The sequence below is a fragment of the Meleagris gallopavo genome, chromosome 5, assembly GCF_905368555.1.
Source record: "Meleagris gallopavo chromosome 5, MGAL_WU_HG_1.1, whole genome shotgun sequence".
Classification (NCBI taxonomy): Eukaryota; Metazoa; Chordata; class Aves; order Galliformes; family Phasianidae; genus Meleagris; species Meleagris gallopavo.
In genome coordinates this window covers 52,774,902-52,801,620 of record NC_139408.1, presented here as the reverse complement: position 1 = coordinate 52,801,620, position 26,719 = coordinate 52,774,902, and the positions used below count along the sequence as shown (strand labels likewise).

General features: G+C 38.4%; 1 protein-coding gene across 1 annotated transcript in view; it reads right to left on the bottom strand.

Moving 5' to 3' along the window:
* The window catches only part of ESR2 (estrogen receptor 2), a 61,494-nt gene that overhangs the window by 21,964 nt on the left and 12,811 nt on the right, over positions 1-26,719 (bottom strand). The window contains exons 3-4 of the mRNA XM_085225788.1: positions 8,636-9,105; positions 1,747-1,922 (exon numbers count right to left, since the gene is read on the bottom strand). Coding sequence (XP_085081914.1) covers positions 1,747-1,922; positions 8,636-9,069 — 610 coding nt within the window. The 5' untranslated portion in view covers positions 9,070-9,105. The remainder of the gene's footprint in view (positions 1-1,746; positions 1,923-8,635; positions 9,106-26,719) is intronic.

Genomic DNA, 26,719 nt, shown 5'->3' with positions numbered 1-26,719 from the left:
ATCACCAAAGAATACAAAAATATTCAATAATTTACATTTCTTAATTTCCTTTCTCTCAGATTGTTTCTGTAAGTTTTGGGTTTTTTTTAAACATTAAGAATGGACCAAAGATAAAGCAGACTACAAGTAGGGTGGTTGTTTGTTTGGTTTTGTGTTTTGCTTGTTTGTTTGGTTTTGTGTTTTGCCTTGATTCATGAGCAAGTCTAAGAGTTCATGTCCCCAAGAGTAATTATTTAACTGAACCATTGTGATCATTTCCTTGCAAAATTAAAATAATTTTAACCTTGAATTTTTGAACCAACAGAGTCTTAAAAAGAAGAGATCAGGTTACAGTTTGTCCCATTTCCTTCTGGTAGATACAACTGAAAAACAAATTACTGTTTATCACTCTTCACACAACACAGGGGGAAAGGAAGAAGCAGCTCTCTGCTGCTCTATAACCCATGCACAAAGGAGCATAAAGTGGTTTAAAACTCCCATGTCCTTGAGATCATTTATTTTGAAGGCAGATGTTCAGAGATATGGAACTGATATACGACCAACGTAGACAAGCAGGAGACCACACACATTGCCCAGTCATAACGTTTAATTTCAATTCTGGGCCTACCATAGGCCAAAAGCTAAATGCTTGGCTCCAGGTGGTCCATAACTTTTTGATTTTTATAAGCAGCATCCTTCATAACAGTGGTTGCAACTGAACACTCAATAGCGTTTTATGCTGAGAACTGTCACTTATTTGAATTACAAACAAATATTACCTGACAGGGTACATTAAGGTGTACAAAGGAACACAGTAGGCAACTTGTTCATGACCACAGCACGTGTGATCAGCACAGAGCAGGCAAATAATTTTCCTGACAGAAAACACTTTGAGACTAAATTCAGTCTCCATTTGTGATAACTGGAGACAAAGTTATCTTCAATTATTTTAAAAAGTCAAAAGAACTTTCACCAATTTGTAGAAATTGTTATTCATCTGCACAGAACTTGCACAATAAATTGGAAAGGCAAACTAGTTTTAAGTTTGATTCTAATGGTGACACCAACTCTACCACACTGAGCCAAAAGAAAATACCTCAAGACTGTTGAAAGCCTCATGCAGCAGAGGAAGAGAACATTACAGAACAAAGAACAATAGAAGTTTGTGTTGGTATCTGTAGTTAGCATTCAATGTCAATTGGATTAAGTTTCTACCATGAAGCCTCCGGAAATGATGACCAGAACCAAGGATAAGAAGCAGATGTGATACTAAGCTGTAATACAGTGCATAAGTTCACTGCCTGTAGCCTGTAGCAACCATGGACGTAGATGTTATATGCTATGACTCAGTAGTTCCAAACAATACACTCTTGTTAGGAATAGTTCGTCCAAAAATTTTGCTTGTGAGAAGTACCTACTCTGCATCTACTATAACAAATTCACAATTACTGCATCTACTTTGCAACACAAAAATGAAATCAGATTCATAGGTGTGCAGTCCCATCCCACTGAGGCCATTGCTGCAGGATTCTCCCATGACACATGCTCCACCTCCTCTCTAAAGAAATGAGTTGCCTGCTTTGTAATGTTTCCAGATGTTTATGACAGAAGAACCAAAAGACAAAGCAATCAAATCATACATTGTTCTTACACATGCAGCACTGCACACCAGAATTTTAGATCAACACACTACCAGAGCAATTGTTGCAGTCTCTGATCATATGAAAAACTTACTCAAGCTAAATCATCAAAAGCTGATTTTCCTACCTTGAATACTTCTTTTAAAAAATGCTTTACAGCCTTCACATGACCAGACTCCATAGTGATATCCGGAAGCATAGTCACTGCAGACTGCGCAGAAGTGGGAGTCTCTTTTTGAGCCAGGATTACTTGCAATTGGGCTTGTACAGTCGTCACCATTAGGTCTTCTTTTTAATGTCTCTCTGATAGAGAAGAAAAATGTTATAAAAGGAAAAAATGAATTCAATCCCATTATAGTTATGTAAATCTAGGAAAGGATTTCATTATTTTTCACACGAGATGTGAACAAGCAGCTCAAAACGTTAGATTTCTGTTCAAGGTGACCACCAGTGCTGATTACCATAACAGTGCAAATGATGAATAACAGGAGATAAGAATACAAGGATAATAATAATATATAAATATATAATAATATAATAAATATATAATATATATAAAAATATATATAATATATATAATAATAATATATAAAATGCTTTCATATATTAGAAAAATACGTATTGCTCTGCATAAATTAATAAGATGCACTTCTGAAGTGCACCAAGTTGTTCCAACTTATTGGAATTATTCTTTGGAACTCAACATTAGAACAAAAAAAAAACATGAAAGAAAACCAACTTTTGACACTAAGATCCAGTAAACAAACAGAAAGAGGAAAGGAACTTGGATCATCTGTAAAGCAAGATTTAGGCATAGGAAGGACATCCATTATATACTTCTCTGGACAACACTTTCTTGGTAGTTTTAGCATATCTTACCTTCATGTCAATACAGTATTTGAGCTAGAGAGAAAATACTGTCACATGCATACTCTCAGTATCAGCTTGACAAAAGGAAAGCTGTGCAGAGAACTTAGAAGTATATATTTAAGCACAGAGGCTCCTCATGCAGAGTTCTCCTCATGCTCCCTTCCAGCAGTATTAAAGAGAAGAAACATCAGCTGGAATGAGACAGCAGATTGCACAGTTTGTGCAACTTCTGAAGAACAAGGGTACACTTCCAGAGCAGAAATCTGCTCACCAACAAGAGCAAATTCAAACAGAGTGCTAGAAATATGTTGAAATTGCTGTAGTAGAGACTTTAATCAACACATTAAAAATAGACTTTGTGCTGGCTTCATGACACGAGGTAAGGACAAAAACACCTACGTGCCAGTGACAAACCTTCCAGGTCACAAGTATTCAAGGACAATGTTCTCTAGTTTTCTAATAAAAGATTTGGGAAAAAAAGAAGAAAAAAAGAAGAAAAAAAAAAGGTGCCTCTCTGAGCAAATTCCAAAACAGAAAAGTTACAGTATTTATCATAGAATTAAGTTACAGCAAGATTTTTTTAAAAGTTCATTTATCCAGCTGTTACAGGGAATAAAGGTGTTTAGATATTTAATGAGTCTGGTCTCTGATGACACACATACAACTAAAGGATTTCTGAATCACTGACAAATTCCCCCTTATGCTACACTGGGAAGACCAATATGGAGAAAAGCTCCCGTAGAATGAAGGGACTGTATCATGCACACATCCCTAATAAGTTGCTAAAGCAAGAAGGAAAATACATTGCTACTCTTTTCTAATTCCCTGTGTTTGGGAGAAAAGTAGTTTGGCATTTCACAACAGTATCAGAGATAGCTCTACTTAAGAATCAAGATCCAATTGTTAGAATCAGAAGAGAATCCAGATCAGTCAGAGAGCATCTCAGTGACTGATTGATAACCTGTAGCAAACTATGTTTATTGCCCTCGTTAGGGCACAAAGCTGTTCCAGATGACAATAAAGAAACAGTACAAACTGCAACATCACACAAAAGAGTGCTGCTTTTTACCTACCAGTCATCACAAGTGCTTCTTTATCTGCTTAAAAGTTTAGCTGCAGCCACTCTGCACACATGCAAACTATGTGACTTCTGCCTACTGCAGTGAACAGCTTGCAGGAAGAGCAACAATCTGGAATGCATCCCTCCCACAGGCTCATCGGGCATCAAATCTGCTCATCAGCTATAGCTGTGGCAGCACAGCGGGAGGTTCAAAAGCAATTATTTTGTTACTGGTGTCTTTATGGACAAGAGAGCTAGGAAATAGAGAATTTTAACTTATGACTTATATGCTCATTTCCCCAAGGACGCAGTAATCAGGCAGCTTACCCAGACAAACAGCCTCATGCATGGTTAGAGGTCACTTCCCATCGTACACAGGACTGATGTACTCAAGCACTCTCAACAGAAAAGTGAGCTGTCAGGTCCTCCAGAAAAACTGGTGGGTAGCTGTGTGCCCACAGGGCTCCTGCACCAAACCATGCAGGAAAAAGGGGGATGTACCCTGATTGCAATTGAGGAGCTGCTTGGATGGAGATTAATTGCTTTATATCTCCAGGTGGTCCTCTCTAATTTTGATTGTAGTTTCCATATAGAATCACAGGATCATTTGAGTTGGAAGGGAACTCTGAAGGCCATCTAGTCCAGTGAACAGGAACACGACAGCTCCAACAGGTTGCCCAATGCCTTATTCAATCTCTACTTGAAAGTCTTCAGGGACACAGAGAGAGATATAGTATTTTTCCATAAAGAGAATTAAGATATTTTTTTTTTTGAAGGTTACAACTCAATGATTTTGTAATGATCCTCCATCCCTGGAGATGTCCATGCCAGACTGGGGGCCCTGGGCAACCTGATCTGGTGCCTGATGTAGTGGTTGGAAACCTTGCCCATGGCAGGGGGGTGGAACTATATGATTTTTGAGGTCCTTTCCAACCCAAGCCATTCTATGGTTCTATGATCAATAGTGATAAGATGATTACCCTGAAGGAGAAGGAATCAGCAAGACTATTCAGGCTATTCAATATCTATCATGTCTCTTAATTTGTTCTAGATTTCATACAATATCCCAAGTTGGAAGTGTTTGATGCAGATGTCACACTTGGAAAACCCGAGCCAGGATTCTACTTTTTATTAAAAAGGAAGAAATGTGGCAAAGATCTGACCTGGCAGTTAACAAGATTTGTTTATGGTAGTCATTATGCACCATGATTTTTTTGCTTTTTGTTTTTTTGTTTGTTTGTTTTGTTTTGTTTTTTTTAAACCTAAACCGTGCTTTAAAAAGAGAACAAAAACAAAACTGAGAAAACAAAAAAGCAAAAAAATGTTGAAGCCAAAAATTAACAGTCCAGATTTTATCACTTCTTAATAGGATTCCCTCCCACAAACCACTGGCTCATTCATTCCCAGGAGATGATTCAATCTTATACAAACGTAAACTGTACAATGACAAAGGCTGTATCTGAGGGTTCATCACTTCCTGTGCTCAAGCTCTTGCCCTGGTTAGTGTATCATAAGTCTAAGAAGAGTGTTATAATTACTGCCTTTTGCTCCAACTGATTTGAATCTCTACATTTCTCCCCTGACCATGAGCAAAATGCTGTGCAAAAGTTAGCTGAGGAGTCATTTTCAACTTTTATTTTCCTCAGCTTCTGGGAAAATCTCCTCCATAATTCCTGGAAGTGCTGATACCACATAACGGTGAATACATCTATCTCCAAAGCACAGGTCCCAAACACTGATTAACATACTGAAAATGATGCCACAGGTATCTGAAGATTAAGGGACATTTTTACTCTAAACTTATAACTGCATCATAAAATTGAAATGCCAGCCCATCACCTCAAAGGGACCTCAAGATATTTCCAAGTGCCCTACAGAATGGGCATAATTTAAAATAATAATAATAAAAAAAAAACAGCATAGGAGGATAATAGAAATAATTATGGCTTCAGAGCAGTTTGGACAATGTGAATATAGTATTGGGGCACAGTGAGCAAGAAACTGATTTATTTGTATATAATTCAAGCAAGCATTGCTGGCCTGCACAAACCATTCATGTACGATCAGAAGCAGAAGGAAAATAATGGAACAGAAGATGTTAAAGGTAGGAAATTAAGTTCCAGAAACATCTCTGGCAACCTTCTTAATGTTTTCTAGTACTCGTAAAAAAGACATATCTATCCATTTTAAAAATAAATCTTTTGTTTCTTTAATTAAAAACAATTTAGGAGATGAAGGCAGAAATCAATTTTGGATGCCATGCCAGATTACTCTTAAATGTTACATAATTACATTATCACATTTCTTTTCTCTGCATGTCATTTTTATATAAATGGAGTGCATGGAAACACTGGACCAACAAAATCTGTGAGACTGTTTTTTGTTGTTTTCGCTACCTGCAGGATATATAATACAAATACACATAGCAAAGTCTGGAGTTTGCTTCACCAAATTATTACCATTTTATGCAATAAATAAATAAATAAATAAATAAGCTCTACAAAGGCTCTAAAAAAAGTTCATGTTTATTTTTCCTTGGAATACTGCAAAAAAAAATTTTTTGTTGAGCTACTGCTGCTGATTAACACTGCTAAATCAAAACGTTATGCAGTGCAGTGTTAAATAAATTTCTTCATATGAAGAACTTATTTGCAAGGATGGGAAATGTGTAGAATTCAGGTTTCTTATTTTAAGCTGATCTACAAGAAGTTCCAAATTACACAAGATCAGTCACAGTGAAGCAGCCCTCATTAGTACAGCAAATATTAACTGAAGTTTACACCCAGGGAAAATAAAGCCCTTTCACAGTGCGACTCTCGCTTTATTCCTAAAGATAAAAATGAACTGTATAATAGCCCTAATTATGCACTGATCACAGAATGGCCTGGGTTGAAAAGGACCACAGTGATCATGTAGTTTCAACCCTCTGCTATGTGCAGGGTCGCCAACCACCAGACCAGGCTGCCCAGAGCCACATCCAGCCTGGCCTTGAATGCCTCCAGAGATGGGGCATCCACAACCTCCTTGGGCAACCTGTTCCAGTGCATCACCACCCTCTGTGTGAAAAAATTCCTCCTAACATCTAACCTAAACCTTCTCTGTCTTAGTTTAAAACCATTCCCCTTTGTCCTATCACTATCCACCCTTGTGAACAGTCGTCCCCCCTCCTGTTTATACTGATTTTTTCTTACTCATCATTCAAATGACTCCCTTTTCTTCAACTACAATGTTGTTTAAAATTATTTATGCCTTGCAACGTTAGTCTCTCCCTTCCCCCAGAGCTATTCCTGTAAGTTTCAATCCCAAGAATTCTTCCTTCAAGGTATAATCTACAAAGATGTAGTGTCACAGTCATTGTTCCCATGGCAATAAATAAGATGTTCACGACATTGAAGATCTCGCCAATAGATGAGGAAAAGTACATTTTTCTCTCAAGGCCATGTAGCCACAAGAGGGAATTGCAATTCCTCCTTTATGTGTTTGCATGTTGAATTACACACCATTTTTTACAATTTCTAAAGACAAAGGAGGGGTTACAATGCATCACACTAGGACAAATGAACCATTGGAAAGGTCCAGCTAGCAAATAATACAGTGATTGCTTGCTCATGAGAGATAAAAATCATCCACAAATTTAGACATCCAATTACATTGATTTCTCTGCTTTAAATACAGTTATCATAAGCTACAGGCACAACAGTCCATAGGAACCCAAACAAACAGCAGAAGACTTGAACACCAGAGGTACAGGTTTACTTTTAAATAGGAAGCCACACTGCAGAGCATCAGAAGGTCTGCTCTTGCCATTGGGTTCTTCCACTTGGCTTGGTCCACTATCTGGACAGCCAGAAACACTAACCTGGACCTGTTTCCCCACTTTCCCAGACCTATTTGTTTTGAAACGTTAACCCAAGTGGGAAGAGTTTGGATGATAACTCCACTCACCAGCTCAAGAAATCCCTTTGTATGCTGGTGCTATTTAAAATAGCCTGTCCCAACTCACACACCTAACAACTGAAACAGATACGCACTCCAGAACTGCCTCTTACTCTTCTGACTCCAAAGGCAGACTATTCAAGTGGCCATCCTGAAGATTTCTGCAGTCCACAAGTCTGAATTAGGCTTACATTTTATACCTTAGTGCTGGCAAACAATATAAAGCCCATCCATCGTGGAAGGAATGCGAGTAGTAACAAAATTACTGAAAATTGAACTACAGCTGTTGCCAGGACATGCTATTTTTCATATCATCAATGACTGAAGTTAAATAAGGAGCCCTATGAACAAACTCACAGTGAGTAAAACAGGAATTGCCCCTGCAACACCCTCTGCTTTTGTGCAGAAAAAGCTGTTGTGAACACGAATAGAGTTACTTTGTCAGCTGATGATGCATGCACTTCTCATGGCATGTAACATCGAGGTCTGTGCAGCATGGAACAACGTTTTTGCAAATTCAGTTCTGAGAAATCCAGCCTGTGAATCTTCTGCTCACATTGCCTTAATGAAAAGTCAGTTCAGAACAGCAACAAGAAGCCTCAGACTTTTTCTAAACACGAGGCGTGTTGCTGTGTGGCTGTTAATTCTCAAAACAAATTTAAAAAGATAAACTTCCCTTCTACATTTCTAAAAGTCTTTATAACTATTTAATGCAGAAAAAAAAAACCAAACCACAGGAATTCAAGCAACACTGAAGGAAAAAAAAAAAAAAAAAAAAAAAAAGAGCCTTTACTCCTTTCACCTGAAAGGACTTAATCTGCCAGAGCAGAATTCTTTTTTATTGAAGTAGTATCCAGCAGCCTTGAACTCTTGTTTAGACGCAGTTATTCCCACACTGAAGGCACTCAGTGTTTCGTGACTGTATGGTTCTCTAAGGAGTCACTTTAAAATAAATTCTATTTCCTAAGTTATATTAAAAAAGCAACAGCAAAGTAACAGGAGCAAATTGGTGCTTGGTGGGGGTTTTTTCCTTGTTTTTCAGATACACAGAAATAAAATGTTTTTAAAAGTCATAGCAAAAAGACATAAAAGAACTAAAGAAGCTGTAATTAACTGCTAGGAAAGTTCTGAAGAAGTGAGTGGCACTCACCTGGTGACAGGCAGCACTGGTTCCAGCGGTCTCACTTCACACCACGGGCTCTTAGGCTGCTCTGCATACAGAAGTGATGACTGACAGTGCAGTGTCAGAGGGGAGAGATGGCCAGGAGCAGACCATAACACACTTGGGCTCGATGTTTGCCTCACAGATGCACTCTCCGAATCACCAAAATTGCTGGCTATGTTATAGTTCATCATAGCAGGACTGCAGAATGCCATTGCAGAATATTCATGCCTGTTTTCCACATAAGACGAAGGGATGTAGATCGGACTGTGTTCTGTTGTCAGTGCAGACTGATTACAGCTGTAGGGAACTGGAGAGCCAATACCAGCAGGTGAGTTTTTAATTTCTGTCTTACTGCATCCAATATCCTGAAGTGGCAGCAACTGAGAAAAGTCCTTGTGAGAAGACGCACAGAGGGACATTTTGATTCAAGGCCGAAGGTTGTTTAAATATTCATCCTAAGATGTTAAAGTAGAAAAAAAAAAAACAAAACAAGCATGAATTAAAAACTAAGAAAGTTCTATCTTAAGTCTTTTCTGTAAAAGAAGTAGAGGAATTCATAAAACAGAAAGCACTGAAAACATTCTGCAAAAACAGATTACATACCAAATGTACTTAAACAGAGAACGTTCAAGTTTGCTACCTTAATGAAGCAGAAAATTTTCTAGAACTTCCTTAAAATAAAGTTTAAACATCAGTTAAAAGTAATAACACAAAAATGTAAAAATTGAAGCCTGAAACAAAAATGCATGTGACAGCTGGGATCCTAAGCAAAGCAATTCACTGCAATCAGGGTAAAGCTGCTCCGTGTCAGTGGCAGAATTACCCCGTGGTGAGTAATTGTGGAATGAGTGTCCTGAGAAACCAATTATCTTCAAAGAAATTCACCACCTCCTCCTTTTCCCACTGCAAGTGCACTACTGAAGTATCAGCCTTCCTGTAGCAACACGAGTGTGTAATAGGCGTTTGGAACACAGACAGACAGAGACTTTACCTTTCAAAATCATAACTCCGCTGCACATTCCTCTCCAAAGAGGGAGAAAGATGGGATGGACATCAGTAAGCAACTCTGTCACTGAAAGGTACTTGGATACAGCACCTCTGAACAGAACCATTATAAAAGCAAATGTCACGAAATGCAGATGTCACAAAGTGCAGGAATTTCTGAGCTGACAAGGTGGAATTCAAGCAAATCCATCAGGCCAGGAAGTTTTATAGTTTCCTGGTGTCCTGCACTGCCTTTACTGCTTCATTCTTCCTTCCATCTGAACCAGCAATCAAGGGGCCCTAATACATCTGCAGAAACACTATCTGCCATATTTAGGTATACCCAAATTATTTAAGGTAAATGAAAAAAAAGAAGGAAAAAAATGGAAAAAAGAAAGAAGCCACCGAAACACCTTCTAAGATATAAACCCCATCCTGGAACCATCAGTTTTACAGCAGCATTTAAGAATATTTAAATTTCATTCTTTGTTGTGGGCTTTATGTGCAATTCATTCAAGTTCCAGTTCCCAGAAGCGATACTTCAGCATACTTTTACAGATGGCAATAAGAGATTAACATGAAAAATCCTGGAGTAAAATAAGAAGTCAGCTACACTTTTGCTATTCCAGAAGTGACCAAAGTACAGCTGCTAAATATTCTTAGCTTTTTTCACCTCACACAACCATAAAATAAAAGGAAAAAGATTCAAACATATGTTTCTTGAAGCATCAGCTACCTCCCTGTCCCAGAAATTCTCAGTTAGACGGCATTTCTAGTATAACCATCTTGGTGCACTGACAAATTTCCTGACCTAGAGACAGGACTGATGGTAGAAGCATCACCAAAAGAACATGAGAAAGTCTTTCTGAATAAAACTGACAGTTTAGGGCTCTTCTCACTTCACACTTCATTGATAAAGTGAAGATAAATGGAGAAGTAACGAGGAACTCATTCAAATCATCTTAGGCACTTCAGACCCAGCTGCTGTTTATTCCTTTGTGGGAAACAGGAAAATGAATTATCTCAGCAGTGGTTTACATCCAGCCGTTGTTGCACTGGAACTTCGATGCAGCCAAAGCAGGAGAATGCGACCTCATTTTTCATACAATCTACGTGCCTTATGTGCCCTTGCCAGAAGCTTCAGTTTCTCCTAAGTGCTCAAAAAGCATTGAAAATCCCCCATGTTCTTTTGCTCGCATTTTATGGACAGCCCAAATAATTTTCAAGCAGAAAATGATGGAACTGAAAAATAAGATTATTTTCAGCAGTGCTTATTTTCATAGTGGATACTATGAATTTGTCCAGTGAGTGCATAGAATTCAAGATGTATTTAAAGCTTCTGTGTAGGTAAAGCATAGTACCACTTGGGATCCTGGAGCATGGACACTCCACAGGAGCACCTGAATGTTGTCAACCCCGTCCAGCAAGAGCTGACTGCACTGCTCACACAGGGCAGCATGACCCCAAATCCTTCTGAGAGAAGGACCTGAGAGGTATTACAATGACATCTCTGATATGATCACCTAAAGACGTTCTGCTAAGATACTGCAATAGCTTTGGCAGCAGGCAACTGGCTGTACAGTTTCCCCTAGGAATTCAGAAAATGCATGCACGTATGTATAAGCAGAGGGAACATTCAGGTGCTCCTGTGGAGTGTCCATGCTCCAGGATCCCAAGTGGTACGTGAATCCAAATCAGCTGAGATTTAAATTATGGTTTTTGAGAGATGGGCAACCCACTAGAGTGATAGGGAGGATAGCTGCCCCTACTTAGCAGGACGTTTTATTCTCTCCAAAGAACAACAGGCAGTATTCAGAAATATACAGAGGACTTAGAAGCAGCACAAGTCAAGTTTCAGAGGGAGGAGTCAATGCAAGCATGAGGAGTTCATACAGCCTTCCTCCAAAACAGACAGCTTGTGACTTTTTTATTTATTTATTTACTTTACTGGAGAAGGGACTTTGGGTTCCAGAAGGCTAAAGAAAATAGTCTTCATCAGACTTCAATATAACAAATAAACAACAGTAATGGCTTAAGATAATTAACTTGAGTAGCAGAAATTGTTTATCCATGGATGTACATGAGATCATGCTGTTCATATATCCCTATACTTCAGAAGATTCAGAACAGGAAGCCCAGAGCCTCACAGATACAGCAAAGCTGCAGAAAACATTCAGAACTGCACAGAAAACTCCCCAAAATAACTGCTGGACTGTAGAGCTGTACTTCTTGAGGAAGAATTGCAGATTCAGGTAACCAGAGCTTAAGATTCAAGTCTACAGAAAACAAACTTCACTAACATCAGAACCTCAGCAGGAATCACTACCACATTTAAGCTGAGGATCACAATAAGAAGTCACAACAGGATAAGAAGTTTGTCCCATTTCAGTATGATGCTTTCTTATCTTGAACACTACTCATTAAACTAAAACTAACTACTCTATGAACCAAACTCCTGTCCCAACTTCTCTTCCTTCTCTGAAGAAAGAGTTGAATTTTAAATATATTAAAAAACTTAAGTACACTGTTTAGATCTAATCTGTCAGCACTGCACTAGATCTGTACCAGGCCCAGAAACAAAATAGGTATCCATTATTTATAGAGTACAGCCTTCTTGACAGCAAGTGTTTCAATCAAGTCAGTTTAGCTTAGAAAGGTGTGAAACAATGAAATGTCACCAAGAAAATAACCAGTCTGATTCCTCCAGTAGCACTTACCATTCACAGATATAGTACATAAAGAGCAGCATTCACATCTTACATAAGACAAAGTTCCACGGGCTCCAGTATGCAAAGGATACCACCACTTTCCATGAGTATGCAGGAGCAAAAATGTGATGTTGTCAATGCTATCCACAAAAAAGTGAGGCTTCTGCTCTCGAAATAGCTCTACATATTGAACTCAATGTATCTTGACAGTCACCATGCAACAAACACCAGATCAAGCACAAGAATGCTGGTTTGGATGTCATAGTCAAACAGACACACGGGTAAATAATTAAGCCATCTGACCTACTGGAACAATCTCAAATAGGTATCTACATTCAAATGTTGTTAACTGCACATTATCTACACCAAATACCTTTTTAAAAGCCTTCCACAAAGTAGCATTAGAAAGGGGTAAACAAAGGGAAGAGAGAGCAGGCTGCCATGCTTTAGAGCCTGCTTGGAAAAAATACAATAGCTTTTCCTAGAAAAGCACAACAGTCTGCAAGCAAACTTGGATATTCTCAGGCACCATTTCATCAGCATAAATAACAACGTGCTTAGAATTTTCCAGGCAAGACATTTTTTGAGCAATTTTTTTTCTTGTCACAAAGATGATCTCTTTCTCTGCTAGGTTTCAGTTAAGGCATAATCGTTCTTGCTTCCATTTGAATACAAGTGATTCAGCAAACATGCATTCCACTGCCCCACAGCCCGAGCCTCTCAATCTTTTTGGAAAGCATTCTATTAATATTCTGCTAAGTTAAACTTTGTGCATCTCATCGCAAAAACAAACCAAAGCATCTTCTCAAGAACGGATCATTAAAGAAAAGTCACTGCTGATGCATAAAATAGGTCTTATGCTTCGAGTTTTGTGGATAACTTATTACTCATTAAACACAGCAGTGCAAGATACTGCCAACAGAAGGCATGTGAGTAAACAGGTTTATTATTTATTACCTGAGGTACTCTATAAGCAACAAGTAGGGGGCAGAGAGGAAAGCAAAAGCAAAATAAAGCTCTTTTTAGAGACTTCAGATCCACACCTGCAAAATCAACATCCTGTTTCCAAAGAGATCAAGACCACCTCTGAAGAAAATACTGAAGATCAAAACCATAGGGGCAGGAATATTTTGAAACACTTAAGAGAACTCTGCACCCTTTGCCCTGTTTTAGCCTTTGTGTTACTGAGAACACTGACAACTTTCAGGTTATACTAAACATTCATAAATATTTCAGGGATCTGGTGCATGACACAGACAGGGACCAAAGGAACCATGCTTGGTCCTAAGAGAAACACAAAACTGAAGGAGGGCTGAATTACAGTCTTCTACTACCTGAAGTGGAGTTACAAAGACTAAGCAAGATCATTAAACAGTGCACAAATGAGAACAAGAGATTAGTGACAAGTCAGAGCAAGAGAAAATCTGGTTGGACATATGAAAAAGTTCTCACAATGAAAACAATTAAGTAAAGGAACAGGATATTCAGGGAGGCTGTGAAATCTTCATTTTCGGGAGCATTAAAAAAAAAAAAAGAAAAAGGAAGGCTGAAGAGAGGCTGAAAATGACCCTGAGCAACCTGACCTCACTTGAAGCAAGATATTGGATTCATTGCTCTCCAGATATTCCTTCTCACCTAAATTTTTTTACGACTATGTTCCTCCACTACAAGAGGCATCCGTAGCTGAGGAAGTTCCATTTTACTTGTGCTGGAAAAAGAGAAGCATGTCAAACGATAATTACCCAGGACACTGGCCACCTCATAAATTTTCTTCAAGTGAAGAACTGTGGGTCCTGTCCAAAGATGACCATCACTTAACACTTTATGATACATGAAGAGAGCTGTAAGATTTACTGCAGTGGAATTAGATCACTAGCAGGTATGCATAGAAGGGGAAAAGATTTTCAGATCTTGATTCAAACCGAGGTTAATACTCACTACAGCAGTTTTTAGCCTTTCAATTTATAGACCCTTACAATGCTATCGGATCTCAGAACAGATTTAAGATTTCTATGACTTGCATTTCTTAGGTACATTTCTTAAACTTAGAGACCTATAGACCAGAAATTAAAAGCCACTGCCCTGCTCAAGAATATAAATGAATACTGAGAGATATCAGCTCCTCTACTTTACGTGTCATTACTTCAGAGTGGGCACTCAAGTACGTATTCCATCAAAAAGAATATTTGGATTTCAGTGGGAAAATTCTAACATGCTACCTTACAAAAGAAGCATCCATTAAAGCTATTAAACAAGTAGCAATTATAATCACTAGTCTGAGGATTTTGAAATCACTCTTCAACCTACAGCAGTGTCATGGCAAAAGCAAAGAACATCACACTTGTCTGATAAATACATTATTACTTAAAGAAAGCATCTTCTGATGCAAGGAAGGACAGGAGAGAACAGGACAGGCTGGCCTATAGCTGGGACTTGTGCTTTCATTGAGCAAGGATGTGTGTCTGTATCCAGCAACTCTGAAGCACACTTGGGGGGGGGGGGGGGGGGGGGAGGAGGTCTCAGCACAAAATAATTAATTTAGTTTATTCTTACAGGGTTAATTCTGAAATTCTGAGTAGCTAATTCTTGGTTTGATGATCAGATCGTAGCTCTGTGCCAACAGCAGGGAACATACCAGTTCCTTGTGCCCAGGAAGATTACTTCCTTCAACCACCACGTCTCCTTAATGAGAATGCCATATAACTATCATGCTTTCCAGTCATTACAAAACCTTGTACTGAGGGACATTTTTAATTTGTACAACCGCTGAGAAGCAGAGAGTCGAGCTCAATCATCTGCCATCAGAAAGGGAAACTATATATGGAGAAAAAGCCACATTTTGCCCAGTAGGGCTTTTACACAACTCAGCGGGTTACTGACTAACTGTGCCTTAGTTATTGGCATGGCAGAGACCTGAGCTGGTGCAGGGGCTCTGACTTGACTCAAGTTCTTTTTGTTTACTCTTACAACAATCCCACATCTCCCAACATCAGTCTCTCCTGATGCTCAAATAAATAAATAAATCAGAAACAAAAACCACTGCTGTGTTTATTCCCTTTTCCCACAGCAGTTCCCCCATGCAAGTCTGCAAGGAGATACAGCAGGCAGATAGAGAACAATGCCAGCAGCAAAGCACTCATGTCAGACAGAAATTTAGGAGAGGAAAAGGAGAAAAGTCAATATTTGGAAAAGACAAAACAACAACAACAAAAAGAAAAAAAGAAGACAGCAAATCAGGCAGTAGGAATACAGCAGGAATTGGCACTTTCTATCCTCTCAGGCAGCAAGACTGTCCATCTCACCTTCTTAGGAAAGTATAGACAACAGATTCCCTGGCAGCAGCTGTCCAAAACCAAGCATAAAAACCACTGATGAGACTAAGAGCCTCCTGGCCAGCAAACAAAAAGAGGAAGGTCATAGCTGCACCCAAAGCCCAGGCCCCTGGCAATCTACAGGCAACAAAATCAGTTATTTGGGAATATGACTTATTCATCTCCCCAGACAACATGAACTGGTTTAGTTCAGCAGAGTACTGTGCCACCTGAGGATCTCACTTCCCGTAGATAGAAAACATGGGATGGGAAGGTAAGGCAGTAAGTGCAGGATTTAATTTCTCCTGTGTAAGTGGACGCAATGCACTGGTAGTTCCCTTGAGCATGCCATGCCTTAGGCTCCTCAAATAATTTTTTCTTTGCAAGCTGTCTGAGGCTGCAGAAAACCCCCTTTGTTAACCTGCTGCCAGGGAGCCATTTGTCAGAGCTAGGTGACCAGAAGAAGGAAAAAAGCAGCAGAGTTTTTCCCTCTCACACCAATGCTGAACATCCCTTACTCTACACTCTCCTCCTCCTCCTCTAAATAAAAGCATTTCTTACTCTGATTTTTTCCACACAGTCTCATTACTACACAAATTATTTAAGCTGTAAATCTAATTGGCTTAACAGAAGAGTCTGTTTCACCACTGTCCTTCCAAGAAGAACATGCCACATACAATGTTCTTTTTCCATTCAGGCAGCCACAAAAGCTCCAAGCTTTGTGACTTGCTTCAGTTCTGCAACTGCTCCAGGAGTGCCCAGTTTGCTCTGCTCAGCATGCAAACACCATTTATAAACAAGTTGCTTTAGACTTTACTGCACCAAACAATCTTTTTTCTGTAGACATAAAACATGAATAAACGACTATTGCTATAACTGGATGGAAAACAAATCTATGTATGTGCACGTATGAAATACAATAGTTTCAGCTGTTTTTCTGATTTCCTTGTTAGAATTTATGTATAACACTGGTTCACTTGTATTCAGTCTGCTACACACCTTCCCACTGGAGGAAAATAAAACACTTTCGGCCCTGCAATTTTATTATAACTTCTCTTTTAAAAATCTTATTACAGTTTAGTTACCTAATAACCAATTTTACTGATTTAAAAGACCTAAAACTTTCTGAGAAATTAGTAATTATGCTCTAACCCTTCTTCACAAACTCAATGAAATAACACAGAAATCAAGGTATTGATTATTCTTGACTTTGCAAGCTATGACACACTGTTCTAATGCAGCATGGAATCCCAAATCAGATATCTTTAATGTCATCTACAGGTAACAAAAGGCTTTAGGCATGTCTTAGTCTATTAAAGACAAAAAACTGTTCCAGATTTTTCTTATTAAACTGGACATGAGAAACTGCCTTTTACTGATCTGTGGGTAAGAGCCTGACTCAGCTGAGTTAGTCAGAATCTTGTTGTTTATTAACACAGGAGGGAAACCTGTCCAATATATTAATCAAGACAAAACTTGAATGTTCTTTTAATTCCATCTCAATAAAGCTAAAAAAAATCATCCTGGGATTTCTGCTCCCTCTGAGCTTCCTATTTCCTGTCCCTAGAGGAATGGACCAGCAAGCACTTCCACGGGAATATTTCCTGCAGCTAGCAAAAGTGTGCTGCAGATAACTGAAGAAAAGCGTGATAACAGAGTGGTTATATATCCTATTGAGCTCCTGGATCTCCCCACCCCTTTTCACCGCACATTTTTTTTCTACTTTCACCTTTAAGTCAATATTCTAGAACCAGAGCTCAGAGTATTTGAAAAGAGCACATAGTAAACATGACTTCAAAAGGGTTTTAATTATACACTTCATTCCATTCTTTACCAGAATGTTATCACAGAAACTCACTGTCTGACTCTCACTGAAGGCAATTCTGCAACTGTACTATTTTCAGACAGTCTCTATAACTATGGAGTGTTTTTCCTGTGACATTCCAGGTTTATCAGGTTGCCAACAAACATGATCACTGGGATAAAAAATAATTTTTCTAATTCCACTTTCTCCAGCAATACTTGGAGCTCAAATAAATTAACTGGTTCTTGTGAGTTACAGCATTTCAGAGATCAGCTGTAAAGAAATATCAGATTTAGTCTAAGATTTTTATTGTTATTTCTCCTTTAAAAATCCAAGGAAGCTGAACTGTTCACTTACACACATGGTTACGAGTTTGAGAACAGAGACACTATCACTGTCTTCCACTGGCACTATGTCACTTTCACTGTGCCTGCAAAGCGTCTCACATCTTATTTAGAAAAAGACATAGGAAAGTTACAAAAGGAAAGCAAAAGAAGGAGGAAAAAGGACAGGGGGGTGATTCTATGTTTAAATTATGTTCACAGACTTGTAAAGGAATTTTGCTTAAGTTCTGAAACTGCAAATAGAAGTTCTAAAGATTTACATTGCAAGTCAGAAATGCTGCTTCAGTGAAGGCACTGTACTTCAGTCTTCGATCTGTTCCCTTCTTAGGGGGAGAAAAGATGAACAAGGAATTTCAAGGATATGGCTGAGGAAACAATGAGCTGCTAAAACTCGGCATATCAAAATCAAGTGCTAAATGACTATGTTCAGCAGGGGCTTCTCATGCTACTCAAACATACTGAGACTTTCACTCCGTATAAGTTACGGTGCTTCATTCCCCATATGACAAGATAGAAACATTTCCCAAAAAAACATTGCACATTCACTATCCATTCATTCTGGATTACATAATCTGCTCTTTATCCCATTTTTCCCTTCAGATTGGAGTTTGTTTTCTCTGATAGAACTTCACTTTTAAAACACCCGAGATAAAATGACCAGATAATTCCTGTCATTGCTAGGCAAAAACCTTTATTAGCATTCAGGCTGTAATTCCAAAGGATTTGGTAAACAGGTATGCATGTGCTGTCCCACCTTTTATTATTTTTAAATGTACCCTCTAGCATTTCCGAAAGCAAAGAAAACCTGAAGAAACAGGTTTGTAACTGTCTGTTTACTTAGAAAGATGCTTTTCAAAACTCATTTTCCTTCTACAAGAATGGAAACCTACATCACTGATTTGAATATGGGAAAACTACCAAGACAGACACAACAGCTGTAAAAACAAAACCTGAGATATTAAGCAACGCGATACCTGCAATGTGAAGAGTCTGATTCAAAGTTCAGATAAATCAATAGGGAAAGTTCTAATAACTCCAATTTGCTTTGGATCAGGCCCTACAAATATTATGATGCTAAGTGGCTTTAACCTTCTATTAGCATATTCATCTGTGCATGTTGTCAAGAATAATAATAAAAAAAACATTACTTATCTGTGTTCATCAAAAACATTCCTTCTGCTTTTAGTGCAGCAATCACATTCCAATCAGCTTTTTAAGTCAAAGTACTAAGGTACAGCAAACTTCTACAATTTTTCTTGAACCCTCAAAGAATTTTAAAAGCACAAACCTGTTGAAAATCTGCATAAACTATTAGACTTTCAAAACAAATGTGCACTGGAACTAAAATAAAAACTCTCAATATTTTAACTACTCCATTTCACTTACAGAGTTTACTGTTCATAAATCCAGCACCTATCAATTGCAGAGCTTTGGCAACATTGAAAATAATAAATATTGCATTCAATATAGCACGTACCTGATTGACACTGAATGGGGTTTCTGTTCTTTATGAATGTTCTGACAGCATTACATGTCAGCAAGGTTTTCACATAGCAATTCTGGATTTGTTTTCCTTCTTTCCTTTATCTCAGATTCTAAAGCAGCTGTGCTCACCAACACTTAGTCATCAGATCTCAAATATGAATCTTTTCAAAGCAATGTGATGCCAGCTCATCAGTGCAAGATTACACAGATACTATCAGTGTTTCCTTTCCCTGTGAAGGCAAGACCTAAACAGAAGTTCCTCCTCCTCCTTTCTGACATAACAAGCTTCTGAATTTGTCGTTCACTGCAGTTAAAGCTCTTACATTACTGAACCATTTCATAAGCCAGTCACTCTCATATTTAGCACAGGAATGTGAATGATTAACTAACCAGCAATTCTGGAAGAAAACACTGACATTTTAAAAAGCCAGATCAAACTTTTTTTATTATTATTATTATTTCAATCTTTGTCACAGGAAAACCTGACATATAACTAAATTCACTGTGAACCAGCAACTTAATCATCTTAGACATTTCAGACATTCTTAATGAATAACTTTGACAATGTTTTTTAACACCCGCTACATTAATTTGAAGGGAAAAGAGAGGGCTGTTTTTTATGGGGTTTTTCTTTTTTCTTTTTTTCGTTTTGTTTTGTTTTTTGCTTGTAATTACATTCTTTTTCAAGCAAACCAAATTAACGAGAAGCTGTTTAAGGTGTTATCTCTATTTTACCAAGTTAACATTTATTTAAAGAAAACTGAAGACATGCATCAAGGTCCAACTCTCAATTATACACTGGGATTGCTTTCAAAATGTTTGATTAGTTGTACAGCGCATTACCCTCATTTACCCTAGGGAAGCTGACATGCTCATAAATTTGTTTGGATAAAGCATCATGTTATTCATCCTTGCATTTTAGATGCAAACATACCTTCAAGTCTACATAACCTTCCAAATATTTCATCTGAATTTGGAGGTTTGACTGTTGTCAACCCATGCAGCTGCAATAGCCCTGCCACCTTTGCTATCAACAGCTTTCCTGCAAGCACAGCCAGCACCAAGTCAAAGCAGTATTACTGTCCATTCAGTCTGCTGTTCCCATAATTACTTCACACCAATGCAGCTTTTCTCAGCATTAAATTTGCATTTTTACCTTGTTTCTATATTCTTTTCCTTGAGCTTCCCATCTCCATGTATTATTATTTCTTGCAGGTCCAAACACAGATATTTTTAATCTGAGATTTGCTTTGGCTGTAACAGATGAAGACTTTTGCAAGCTATGAGGGATTCAAATCCCTACTGGCAGCACATCTTGATCATTGAGTTTTTGTTTTGTTTTGTTTTTTTTACAGCCTCCGACTTGTCTATCCAAGCCTATTTGTGCCTGTGGTAGCTCTTAAACTCTGTTTAAGGGTAAAGTCATGCTCCTGACCATCTAAATACAAATGCATAGGAATGTAAAGGTTTATGGATACACTCTACAGAACAGCAATTTAATTATTTGTTCCTAAAAAGGCTTTCTCCTTCAGGCTCCAGCACAGCTCCCTGGTCCTGCAAGCTCCTTTACTTAAATACTGGTCCCAGCTAAAGCTCCCCTCCTCCTTTTATTTATTTCTCTTTAAGCAAATACTTTTTGGCCTCTTTCATAGGACAGCAACAGAGACTGCGAAGGGCTCCTTTCTCTCTTACAAACAAATAGCAAAAACTTAAAAAAAAAAATCAGAGAGCACAAGGAGGACAATAACTCATTGCACCTGAGGGTTTCAGGCAGCCATCAGCAGAAGTTAGACTAAAGGACATCAGTGCAGTCAAGAGATCCATACGGGCACCTTTTGCCCAGGAATTCGACTACTATAAGAGGTAAACTAAAACTGACTTTCTTTGGGCAAACCTGCCAGAAACTACAACAGTCCCTATCATCAGGCACCTTACAGCACAGCAGGATTCTGCAGAAGATAATTGTTTTGTATCCAAATACAGAATACTGCCATCAGTAACTCCAAGATGTATTACCACAGGAATATCTAAGATAGAATGTACAGGTTCTGCTTGGCAGAGAGTCCTGACAAAGATTAAAATATTACAGGGTCTGTAGAAGTCCATAAAATGCAGCCCCAGAAGGGGAACAAGGACGACATATACCAAGCATTAGAAACAGCTTTAAGTAGTTACCCACAGATTGTATTTCTGTTCTCCATTCAGATCTTCTCTCAGTTGGGAGCCACATCTATTCAGGGTAATAAAAGCAAAAACCTTCAATCAAAGCAAATTAAGATTTTATTAAGAAATCTGTGTGTTAAATAGCCAGATGGAATAAAGATTCACTAGATAAATAATCAGGAATGGGCTGGCATTAGGCAGCAGGCAAATAAAAAAAGTCAAGCTTCTTTCTCTCTTTTATATACATATGAAGTATACTAACATTTCCTAAAACAATAGAAAAGGAGAAGGTCTTTAATTATTACAAATTCCTGGTTGGTTTGGAGGCAGAGAGATGATAAGAGAGGCAACGTCAAGATAAGAGTTTCTTTGCATAGAAAGAGATGATTAAACACCGAGTTACAGCAGTTTGTAACTGGAGCAGCACCCATCTACCAGACGTGGAGCAACTATGAGGAGCCTTGAGATGATACACAGACACAAATATAATCCAGATAAGAGCTTGAGGAAAAAGGAAAATACATTAACACCAATACATTCCAATGCAGTTCCCTGAGTTACTTACGCCATTATTACCTTATCCAAGGTGAGCAGTTCCGGGACCGTTGGGGGTTTTGCAAGAATGCAACTTGCCTCTTGTCTGTAAACTTCCCAAGTAACTACCAAGTTTTCTTCTCAGTGTTCCTACTGTGTTTAGCACTCCAGGTCTCGCAGCCACAACTTGGCTTTCCAGCAAATTCACATGATATGAGCAATTTAAAGAGTGGTTTGACTTCAGGATTCACCTAACAAAGAACCTTTTCACCACCTCCCACAAGTTTTGAAGCTGTTACAATAAAAGGATAACACTGAAGGGGGAGTGAAGAAAAATGGCCAGAACAGAACTGCAGAAAGAATCTTTGGGCAATGTTCATTAACAATTACATTTTCTTCCATGCCTATTATTAAATTGCCATAGCAAGAAGGATGCAGCATTAAGATCTGCAGAAATAATTGTCATAATTATACCTAGAAGAATTTGAAGGAAACATCAAAAAGGCAAAAGGCTATATTTCTCATTACCTGTGAGTATCTTGTGGGTGAATACCTTATACTCTGTTACCATGGCTTTCACCCCAGTACCATACACTTAATTTCATAACAATTCCTGTATAAAAGGGAAATCACTGTTACATGGGAAGGTTTATTTCCACTCCACATAAAAAAAAAAAAAAAAAAAAAAAAATCCTGCCCTGAAGAATAACAGTCACTACCTTTAGAAGCCAATGAAGCTTTTAGTCACAGCATCAGATGTTTTTCATGAGGCTACCAGTCTCCAGCTGAGTGGGGACATGCCTAGACACTGAGAGGCAGTATCTACTACCACAACTCAATCTACTTTCTGCCTTCATTTAAATCTTTCCACATACAGTGCCCAGCCACAGCTTACGGTCTTACATCATGCTACTGTATCTTCCCTTAAAGATTTGGCCTTGACTATTCTGTTATAGTAGAACATGTCTGTTAGGACTCAGGATCTCCTGAAGTAGGAATTATGTTAATTCTAAATAAACACTAATTTTCTTCTGAAATCTCAACTTCCTTGCAGATGATGTGGAGATGACAACCATGCTCCATAAAAACCAAGGACATTTTTTCCCTGCCTTTCCACTTCCAGAGAAGTTGTTTTTAGAGAGGCCAGATACAAAATCCTTCCTATGGCATGAGTCCTTTCTTGTCTGCACACAACAACGGAGATGACGTGTAGAAGGTTTTTGCTTCTTGATGTCATGGAGACAAACACTCATTTCTCACTTCTCCTTTTCACCCCTTTACTAATATAGATGTTTATTCATTTAACCTAACTACATAGAGTCTCCTGGACAAGTTCAAGAAAAATAACAGCATATATAGTCTTATAATGCAGAAGCACTTGGAGAAGTTTTGTTTCTATAAAGCCACAAAGAACCAGCAAAAAGAGTTAGTTACTTACATGTAATAAATAGATGAAATTAAGCACCTGATGGAGCTGTAGATGTCCCTGATCTTTGCAGGGGGGTCAGATGATTTTTAAGGGTCCCCTCCAACTCAAATGAATCTATGATAAATGTGAAAATGATAACTTCCTTGAAGGACGTGACTGATGTCATACACTTATTTATTATATCTACTCAGCATTATTAATGATTATTACCTCCTTTTTTGTTGAGAAAACAGGCAATGGGGAGGTGAAGAATAGTTGGGCAAGATAGAAAAGGCCTGCTAGCTCAAAGCAATCACTAATGAAGTTGCTTCAATATGGGGATAAAAAGTAACTGGTCACAGCTAGTACCCTTCCACAGTTTTTCAACAAACATCAAGAACAGCTGTCCTCAATTCAATGTCTCTTTTACAATGCAACTAATATACTCAGGCAAACAGAAACATACTTTCTCTTCTCAGTAGATAACCTGAATTTAACTAGAAAAGCAAAGTTCAAGATGCAGAAGATTCTGCCAGTGGGAGAACAAGAGAAAAGAGAGAGTTACAAAGCCAGCTGAAGTGGCTGAAAGATTCCCAAAGCATTTACAGCAATTGAAGCAACTGAGCTTTATTCTTTGATCAATACAGACACTTAAAAACAACTTGCCCTTTAAGGAGCCTGCTTAAGAAGAAATAAAAACACAATAACACCACAGTTTGAAAAGAAAAACAAGAGCTTTCAGCAACGTTACACAAAGAAGCAGATACAAAAGGTAGTGACTCTTCCCACATAATCTTTTTATTCATTGTTTCCAGTATCAGACTTCATTTTGCAGCAAGTTTTAGTTCAACTTCCCCTTTAGAACTAATCAGTCTTCAAGAGCAGCAGCTACTGACAGAGGTCAGATTGGATCATCTCCACTTGTCTGACAGTTTGCTGCCATCACCAGCAGCAGTGTTTCTTCCTTGCCTTCTCAGGACCTCCTAATTCCTCCCTGTTCCTTTTGCTGAAGCTCACCCAATCCAGCAAAAGTTACTTGAGTTTGGGAACTTCACAGAAAGCTATCCCAACAAAAGGAGAGGAACAAAGGGACGGAGAGTTTCTCTTATTTTCAGTCTTACTGCTAGGCTAGTAATATAAATCTGCTCTGGAGAGATCAGAGAAAGCAATAGAATAGCTAAGCAGCACAAGCAAGCAAGAGTGGAGAAGGAAGGACTGCTCCTTTGGCTGACTACAAACTGCTGAACTAGATCAGTTCCTTTCTTCCTACAAGAACTTCTAGCTACAGCTCTAGCACCAGCTGGATAAAATTAGATTCAAGCCAAGCCACACTTCCTATATGAGTCCCATTATCACAAGCTGCCAAGCAGTCAGCCACCTGCCCAAACACATTAAGAACCATCATGTGTCCCTATTTCCCTAGGTCTCCAAGCAAACTCTTCCTTGCCTCATCCAATCTAGCAAGAGAGCAGTAAAATAGGAAAACAGAAGCCAGCATGAGATGTCAGAAAAACATCAGGGTATGTTCTAGAGCTTGGAAGGTCCTTTTGTTACTTTGTGCTAATGTGTTTTTCTCCCACAGTGCACTCCTACTGTAGTGACAGTTTCACTTGATACTAGCCTGCTTCCACTTCTTGACATCAAGCCTGCTAGAGCTCAAAATGCATTTGGACAATGCTCTCAGAAACATGGTTTGATTTTTGGGTGGTCCTACGTGGGGCCAGAAGTTGGAACAGTTACCCTTGTGGAACACTACCAATTCAGGATATTCTACCATTCTATGATTGTGACTTCTCAAACCACATCCTTTTCCTGCCTTCCACGATCTACGTTCACCCTCCTAAAGGAAACACCTTTCTCCTTCTATTACTACTGCCCCATAGCACAGATTAGGAATACAGGTTAGTCAGATGATCAGAAAAAAATCAAAACAAACAAACAAACTGAAAAAGCTACCACTTCCTCGAGGAAACCTAAGGAGAGAAAATTTCTAAACTCACATACTTCTCAACAATAAACGCAATAACAAAATGTGAAAATGTATTCAGCAGAGTAGTGAAACAACAGCATCTTATGCATGGCTGCATTTTGATGGGTTTAAGACTGGCTGTGAGTCACAACTGCTTTTTCCTCCAGAAGGGTCTTGTACACCAAATCACACTGCAAGCAATAGAGTGAAGCTACATGAAATAGAACCAACCCATGTGAGAAGTAGGTTGTGTGCTATAGCCTAGCTATGATGCTGCTAATGATCACTATAGAGATAGTATTTGAATAGGCTGGACTAAAATTATTGCAAAAGTCTGTCTTGCAAGTTCTCTTCAGCTCCCAGCTAGGAGATCTTCCTAATTTCTTTTAAGACTGAGAAAGCAGTAGGCTCAGAACTGTTTTAACAACAGAAAAAAAAACTAAAACAATACTCCTTTCTTCCTTGTTTTATAAAGGACACACAAAGAGAAAGAAAAGAAAGGCTACAGAGCAGCATCAGTGACATGCAGAGACATAGCAGTGGGACATATCCTTATATGACTTGCAGTGCAATAGATTCGATGTCAAGCCCTTGTGAAAGACAGGAGCGTGCTGTAAGAGATGCTAGAGCCGATTCTGTTCTGCACTTAGTAGACCTGAACTCATCCTTGATCTGGCCTACTGCACTAATGACTGAGAGCCTACGGCTCAGGCTCACCTCAGCCCAATAACCTGCAACCTCTGAGATCAAAAATCCATTTTTTGACATGTAAAATTTATCAATCTGTACAGCTCAGAAAACTTACCCAACCTGGCAGAATTTGGCAAGGTTTACAAAACAAAATCAAGCACAAGAAGGAAAAATGATCCAAGTCTAGTTTATCAGAATTTTTACAGACGTGGGTTTTCTCTTCACTTTCTGTTTATAATTCAAGAATTGCTCTACAAGACTAAGTAAATCCTACAGGTAGCAATGTGTTCTTCCAAGTACAACTGAGAATGAAACTAAATCTTGTAAATCCTCAAGATTCCTTGAAAAAATATCTTGCTCATATCTGCTCTTAAACAAATATGAGCAAAAGCTATAGATTAAATTTTTCTTTCAATTGTATTAGTGCAAATCTATTAACAAAAAGATTCAGAGATAGCACCAGCAGTGATAGTGTCGATACCTTCTGTTAGACTTCCCTGACACTCTAAAGAGCAACTGACATCAAGGTTTGCTAATGAAGTTTCCTATATTTTAGTTGTGCAGGTTGAAGTTTGCAAAATAATGTAGGTGTTTCACAAGTAATTTTCCTAAAAAAACAATAACAACAAGCCTCTAAACAAGAGTAGGAAGAAAGTCTGAATGAAATGC